General features: G+C 50.8%; 1 protein-coding gene across 1 annotated transcript; it reads right to left on the bottom strand.

Moving 5' to 3' along the window:
- Nucleotides 1–292: 292 nt before the first annotated feature.
- On the bottom strand, nt 293–2,565 carry fign (fidgetin). Its single transcript, XM_047046054.1, has one exon. It carries the CDS (start codon nt 2,560–2,562, stop codon nt 379–381), a length of 2,184 nt encoding a protein of 727 aa, XP_046902010.1. The 5' UTR covers nt 2,563–2,565; the 3' UTR covers nt 293–378.
- Nucleotides 2,566–8,375: the final 5,810 nt, after the last annotated feature.

The raw sequence follows: 8,375 nt of genomic DNA, 5'->3' as shown, positions 1-8,375 counted from the left end.
GTGAGGCGAAGAAATAACGAGGACCAAAATAAAGGAGCACCACCTTAGGCACTTGATAGCAAATGAATCTCAAGAAAAGCAGAATTATATACACACAAACACACACACACAGGGATGTCATCAGTTCAGAGCGATGTGAGCAGGACTCGGCTTCGGCAGAAGCAAGCATAGAAATACCAGTTCTCTACTGTTAAATGTGCCGACCGCCAGCATGTGTCTAAAGCCTGTGCCTGTGTTTTATCCAGGTCTGTACTGGGCTGTGCATGTGCTGCACGGAGGGTTTAAGGGCACCTTAACCTGTCCTTTCTTCCGTCCCAGCAGGGGGGAGCACACAACACAGTATGAGGATCGCTCACTCAGTCTCACAACAGCTCCCCCTCATTGACTACAACCAAACATTTTATTCCATTCGGTATACGTGTCGAGTTCCTTCGGTGAAATGCTGGGCTGGAATTTGCACAAGACGTTGTCGAAGTCCTGGTAGGCCACGGCTCTCATCTGGCTGGGGTGCATGGCTGAGAGATCGCTGGCGGGAAGGCCGTGGAGGGGGCCCACCACGGCCTCCTGGACCAGCCTAGCCACGTCCAGCCCAGAGAAACCCTCGGTCCTCTGGACCAGCATGGCCACCTCCTTGTCACTGAGGCAGTAGTTGTGCTGGGAGAGCAGCTGGCTGATCATGTGGTGGCGGGCGGCCGTGTCGGGCAGGGGGACGAGGAGGCGCCTGGCGAAGTACCTCCGCAAGGCGTCGGGAATGTCCTCGGGCCTGCTGCTGGAACACACCACCAGCACGTGCTCCTCGGACGACGCCAGCAGGCTGTCCAGCTGCAGGAGCAGCTCGCTCTTGATGCGGCTGACGGGGCCGTCGTCGCTCTGCGGGGCCGACAGCAGCACGTCCACCTCGCTGATGAACACCACGGCGGGCTGGCGGCAGCGCGCCACCAGGAAGGAGGCCTGGATGATCTTCTCGCCGTCTCCCGGCCACTTGGTGACCAGGGCGGAGCCGCTGAGGCGCAGGAAGGCGGCGCCCAGCTGGCTGGCCATGCAGCGGGCCAACAGAGTCCTGCCTGACCCCTGAGGTCCAAACAAGAGCAGGCTCCGAGGTAACGAGGACAGTCCGCTGAACATGTCGGGCCGAAGGATGGGCCAGAGGATCTCTTCTTTGATGGCGGCTTTGGCCAGATCTAGACCGGCAATGTCACTCCAGTCCACCGGGGGCGCCTGTTGGAGGATCTCGGTGGTGACCATCTCCACCAGGCTGGCGTCGCTGTTCTTCAGCTGTTCCTCCGCAGCGTGTGTGGATGAGGTCGCGGGGCCCACGTCCGACCCGGCGATGGCATGCGCAAGGTGCTGTCTGTGTTCCTCGGACGGAAACTTCCTGAAGGAGTCGCAGGGGCGTAGGACGCCTGGCGGGGGGCTGGGCGCTCTGCCAGACTGACCGCTACATTTTCTTTGCAGATCGGAGGATATGGGCTGCTTGGCGGGCTTGAACGCTAGAGACGCCGCCTCGGCATTCCTGTCAAACCCGTTCCCTCTGTCTGAGAGGCCGCCGTCTGCTATCCTGTACATGGGGCTGTGGGAGGAGCTCTGTTGGCTGTAGTTGAAATGACCATAACTGGAGTCCATATCTCCATGGCCGCTCATGTAGAAAGCTTTTCTTTTCAGCGAGTTGGCCGAGCTGCCGTTCAGAGGAGTTGGTGCGATCGGCGCATGGTTGTGGGACTGGTAGGTGTAGCCGGGGAGGGTGGAGGGGGGGAGGGGGGTCGGGGCGGCGATCCCGGAGGGCAGATAGGTGGATGGAGGGGGGCCTCCCCCCGGGCTATAGCCTGGGGCGACTGCAGTCTGGGGGGGATACCCCGTGGGGGGGTAGTTGTAGTTGGACAGGTTGGGGGGGCCCGCGTTGTAGCTGGGCACCAGTGTGGGCGGAGGGGGCGGGGGCGGAGGGGGCGGCTGCAGAAGCCCGGCGCTGTGCAGCGGGGAGGGGTGAGGCGAGGGGAGGGCCGGGGTGCTCTGGCCGCTGTAGCTGCTGTGCAGGTACGAGCCGTTGTAACCGCCGGCGTATTCCTGAGAGGACAGGGCGGAGTGGATGCTGCCGGCTGCGTGGGTCCCACAGTTGCTGCTGGAGTAGCTAACCTCGGCCAGGCTGCCGACGGCCCCCGGGGAGCTGCCTATGCTGCCAGACACGTCTGTGGGGGGCAGGGCAGCTGTCATCCCAGCTTTGCTCACAGACACAACATCTGGAGCGCAGTTCATCGGGTAAATCCCCTCCTGCCAGGAGTCGCTCTCCGACTTGCGTCCGTTCATGAGTCCCGGTGTCCCGTCGGCGTAGGAGCACAGCAGGGCCCTCTCGCCCGGGCCCTCCAGGAGGCCCGAGTACTTCTCGGCGTATTTCTTGAGCAGGTTGGAGGCGGTGAGGGCGGAGATGTCGTCGTTGGCCCAGGCGTACTGGTAGGTGCGCTGGAGGTGCCCGCGGTAGGCCTCCACCTTGTGAGCAGGGGAGCGGGTGGTGGACGAGATGTCAAAGTGCTGCTCGGCCCACTGGGCATGCTCGGGGGTCCACTGCATCTTTAGGCCTAGACAGTCCACAGGGGGAGAGAGAGAGATCAGTCACCACGAGCTGTCTGCATCAGCCAAGGCACAAAACAAGGCATGAGAGGGGTCATGGCTGCCATTTTGTCAATGGACTTAAAGAGCAAAATGTTGATTTTCAAATGTCTTTCATTTTATCAGGCACGCCAATTAAGAACATCCATCTTATTTACAATAATGGCCTGGCAAATGTCTAGAAAGCGGACTCAACACTTATTGACAACTTGAAACAGTGGTGACAATGACCATAGGGTCTAGCAGATGATGGGCTGGTCAACTGGAAGACCAGGTTTGGATTCCCACCTGGCACACTCAACTGGGAAGACAGAATAACCAACTCCAATCGCAGAAGCTTCCTAAACCCAATCTATCCTGGCCCCCACTAAGTGAGAGGATTTCCCCTCATCCAGACCGCCCTAGAAGAGGCCTTGCTGGAGGAGGATGTGTCAGGCTTGGTGTGGATGGGGGACCCAACACCTGCTTAGCACAGTATAATACAGCCAACACAGCGCAGACTGACACAGACATTGGAGCCATTCCGAGACAGTCTCAGATCTGCTCGGAGGCGAGCGGCGAAGCAATCTTTCTGGCAGCGCTCCGCTGCTTTCATCACGCCGACGGCTCGGCCTGGCGTGAATTACAACAGTGTCTGTCCACAGCCGGCCTCTCCGCGAGCCAGGAGGGAGAACACGCCTCCCTCGTCCTCCTCTCCTCTTTGCTGGGATGCCTGCAGGGTTCACAAGCTTAATCCTAAACCCCATCTGCAAATGCAAGTAGTTCCATATGCTGTCATCTAAGACTAAGCCAGGGATTAGCACGGAGAGTGTATAGCCCCAAGAACAGTGGAGTGATTATAGTTGAAAACAATCATGGCGAACGTATAGACACACGCAAGCTGTCTCAAACACACACACAGACACACACACAGTAATACATCCACAGTAATATGACTGATGACCACAGTGTGTGGTCATGCACCGTGAGCACAGCGCCTCATCTTCTGCTCATCTTCCCTGACCAGACAATGCTGTACAATACCTAATACTCCTGTAGCTTAAGTCCCAATCGTAGGATTTAGGCAATAAACAGTTCCCTTCCAGCGGCGGATTAGAGCGCGGCGTCTGTCTGGTAGAAGAGAGACGTGGACTCCCCCCCCGACTCCCTCCCCCAGACGCCACACCAGACACCAGCAGCTAATTAGCGGGATGATGCTGCGCTAATTGTGTTAATTTACAAGGTTTTAGTCAAAGAGATCCATGCTACAACTCACACGGTTGTCAGCCTTCCAAGCTAATGATTAGGAGAAGCCCAAGGCAAAGACGACTGGCAGAATGGCACACAGCAGCCATGATGCCGTGTACCACTCAGTCTGCTCAGAGTAAACACAATACACTCCACTGGAGGACTGGAGGAAGCAGAGAGGAAGAGATGAACACACAGAGAGACACTTCTTCTATGGTTAAAATGATCAGGAAATAGTAGCAGTAGCTAAGTAGTATGTATATATTCATTGTGATGGAAGATAAAGAAAAGGAAAAAAAAAACACATCTGTGCAGTTTAGTTGTACCCACAGAGAGGGTTTGAAGTGAGACTCCCTTAGGAACGTCAAGAGTTTCCTTCTCTGCAGACCTTTGTGCATGAATCCTCTAGTTAGAACAGCTCCTTTTTTAAGTGTGTAGGTGGGCACGATACATAGCAGGGGAAAGACATTTCAAGTGTTAATACATTTTCTAACATTACAAGCTGAAGAGCCTTAAACGGCTGTAGGTTTCATCCTACCAGTTAAATGGCTTTTATTGAACTGCTGCTTACTGTCAACTATAAAACAATCTGGAATTAGTAGGTTCTCTTCTCATGGATATAATAATAAATACGTTCAAAAAGGTTATCCATACTTATTTGGGCAGGGACCTGGAAAGTGTTGTCTGTTAAATCTAATCGCCGTCACGATTGTTCACAAACGAACGCACATGTGGAGTGTGAAGTCGTTTTTTTTTCTTCTCTTGTTTTTTTCCTTTTACAGTAAATCCCCTCAGTACAAAGTGCCACTTTGGACAATCAGAGAGGCGCTCCTTCACAACCCTGAGCATCACAAGCTTAATGAAATGGAAACCAGAGAAAAGAAGAGCAATTTAAATACAGCAGGGTGGAGCGAGCTCAGCGAAGCATGGAGGCAGCCGAGGAGAGAGAGGCCATTCCTCTCCATGTAAGAAGCAGGCTCACAACACTTCAGCTCCCCAGAGTGTGAACGTTGGAGAACAGGATTCTCTTTCCCTGTCAACAATCACAAGTGCCTACAGCATGACACACAGGTGTGCGAGGCCATCTTCTCCTGCAGTGTGTTGTGTTTCAGCTGGGTCAAGCAGGTTCGTGTGAGAACACTCAACAACCACCAACAGGTAACAAACACATTCAAAGTGATGACATCCACTCAGGGCCTTCTACACTGAACATACGGACGCAAACCCAACGTGCTCTCCTGTAGACACTGAGACATTATCTTTACATTCCAGATATAGCATCAGAACCCTCTTCTTCTCCTGAACGTGTGTTTGTTACCACGACAGACATGAGATCTGGATTAGCATCATTAGCCAGAACGCTCTTCATTCTTCATCCTTGGTGGAAATAGATAGAAAACACAGATACATCAATAATCACAGCCTCCTTTGTCTTCCTTGGTATAATTACTGACTGTTCCATTAGTGTAATGTTTTCAGACGGCCTTAGCGCTTCGGCTCAAATTTCACTGATTAATGAGAACAAGAAGCCTGTGTGTTTTAGAGGTCTATTCTGGTGTAGCTTGGCTATTCTTTGCAATACAAGACATCAAATGTTTTTGTTTTAAATGCTAAAATGACCACTTGCTATTTAAAATCAAGACGGGTAATGGATCTCTTTTATGTTTGACACTTGTTACATAAGGAACACATCCAAGGACGAAGCGTCCAACAGTTTGCCAAGTGACGGGTGATATTGCACAACGTTTAATTTCTTCTACTGTGATCATTGAGAATGAAACAGTGATGCTGACCTTTTAGGGAACTATTAATCTTGGTAGCCTTGGCCGTTTTTAAGCAAACAGGAACTGGCCTCCACTCTCTCCATCCAATCTCCCAGTGCGTAAATTGGACCGCCGCTTGCACAATTCTCTATTCATTACTGTGCTGCTGAAAGGAAGCACCGAGGTGGCAGAGCACTTTTCTATTCCTTTTTTTTTGTGTGTGTCTGTGTGTGTGTATGTGTGTCTGTGTGTGTGTGTGTGTGTTTGTAGAGAGAAAGAGGGGGGATGGGAGAGAGAGAGGGGAGAGAGAGACAGAGAGAGAGGTGGAGAGAGAGAGAGAGAGGGCTGGAGAGAGAGACAGACAGAAAGAGGTGGAGAGAGAGATAGAAAGAAAGAGGTGGAGAGAGAGAGACCAAATGCCTTCCAGCAGAATCTCAAGCATAAAGCGCTGGACTTTTCTCCATCTTTAAAAAATAAATGGGGGGGGCCGCTTGTTTGGGGGAGGGGGAGAGACAGACAGGGGGAGGGAAGAGGTAGCTGTCGTAATTGAAACGTGGCCTAATCAGACTCATTATCATTTTCGGCAATTTGCACCACCAAAGATGCTTATTAGGTAACTGTGTTTAATAAGCTGCTCTTTAGAAAACTAACTGTAATGAGCTCTTTAAAGTCAGACTTGAACGTGATTATTCACTGGAAGTGTTTTTCCGGGCTAGAAGCAGACTGGTACATTTAGTCATGTACAATGTCATAATTAAGCTGCACCAACTCTGCACTTCACAGCGCACAATAGGCCCAGCTGAAGCAAGAGACACACTGAAAAATATTTATAATTACTGATCATTACAGCCCTGGGATTTTCATCGGCGGATGTAAACATAATTATGAGAGCTTTTGCTTTTATACTGCACACTCAGACCGCTCGATGTGACAAGCGTGCAGATACTGCGGACGGTCGGTAATTACGTTTATAAATAAAAACAAGCTCGTGTTTAAATTCACTTGAGACATTTCAACTGCACGCGACAGAAGCCCTTTAATGCAATATGTAGTGGTGATCGCTAGACCAACTCAACCCCATTCATCTCACATCAAGTTAAGACCATTTAAACTCAATTTACAGATCCATGTGGCAGTAATTCCAATGAATCTTTGTGCCGCCCGCAGGACACCATTTAACCCCTCATTTAGTAAAGGAACGCCGTCCTCAGTCACTGTCTTTTTCACTGGTTTAGTCCATACGTTTCCCAGTCCAACCAGTCTGACAGCTGACGCACTACCGCAGGAAACAGAGATTTCTCCAGCCGCGGGGCGCCACAGTACAAATGAATCACGCTGTGATTGTCGCTGCGCTGTAACAGTATGAGTAACAACGCAGACCCCTCCAGACAGCCCACGTACCAACGGCCTTCTCTCTCCACGCCACACAGAGCAATCACAGATATATTACCCATTCAATTACGTGGAACGGCATGTAATAATGGAGTAATGTTGCTGTTACTGCGCACTGCATAGTAATCAAATGTTTAACGCTGTTAAGATGGTTTGGGGAATTTGCTTTCATAGACACACATTTATTTTCTTACACATTGTAGAACAGGCTCTACCATCCAATTATGCTATTCAGCAATGAGTTAAGGGGCTTAGTTAAGTTAAGGATGTTGCACAGACTGTTATGCTTTTGAACCAATTATGAGGTAAGGGAGAAGAAAAAGCTATTAATTTGACCTGTTCGCTGACCCCTGTATGGGACTTCTCTGAAAAACATAAATATTTCCGATCATTAGAAAACCAGAAGACCATAACACCGAAAGCGTACCGTTGCATTGTGCTTCAAACATTCAGCTTGTCCAAACTCATTAAAGTAAAGGCAGAGCTGCACGGCCTGTGAGTGCCTGCCACCCTGCACTTCAGAGAAAACACTTCTCACAACGACGACAGAGACGTCTTCCATCTGAGACTCCTGTCAACAGGTTCTGCTGGGCTACCTGTGGGCTACCTGTCTCCGTGACTGTGGCTCCTGTTCATGATAGCAGAACCCTGGAAGACAACCACACGAGACCGACTGAAACCACACAACACAGCCGGTAATGCTAGGCTCCGCCTCTGAGGACAGTGAGCCAATCCCTGGTTGATCAAGCCCATGCCGACCCCAGCCAAACCTGAGAGAGATGGATGTAAACACAAGGCGCACTTATCTTTAATGCAGTTGGCCTGTCAGTCAAGCAGTCAATTTCCCGTGACAAGGCCCCCTCTTGGTAATCACAGTAATATTCATGAAGCTATTCTCAGAAAGGCCTGTGCTGTAGACAGAGCCTGGCGTGACAGAGCTGTAATCATTTCAATCTGGTAAACACGGATTATTCCTTTCAGACGCCTCTGTCCTCTAGTGATACAGTCCTCCTCAACACTGATTCCTGCCTGCCTGCCTGTCTATCCCAGAGGGCTGAGCCACAGCAACGACACACAGTGGCATTTACCCAGCGCAGGTGGGCAGGTTGTTAAACACTGGGGTAAACAAACAGGACTCAAAAGTCTCAAAATAAACTTAACTGCCGTTCAACTCCAGTCCAAACACAATTACAGTATATGTGGACAGATGTTTGTGGTTAACGTACATTCAGGCGGGGGATGTACATAAAAACACACAGGTTGTTGGGTGCTGAGATTCAAGCCAACACAACAAACATGTTGGAATCTTGGTTCTGCATTAGACTCTGCACTCAAGTCAGTTCTGTGTGACTTAGAACGGTTTCCCTTTGTTGACCAGTTCAAAGCAAACGT

Source organism: Hypomesus transpacificus, chromosome 23, assembly GCF_021917145.1.
Source record: "Hypomesus transpacificus isolate Combined female chromosome 23, fHypTra1, whole genome shotgun sequence".
Lineage (NCBI taxonomy): Eukaryota > Metazoa > Chordata > Actinopteri > Osmeriformes > Osmeridae > Hypomesus > Hypomesus transpacificus.
This window is presented reverse-complemented; position numbering and strand designations above follow the sequence as displayed.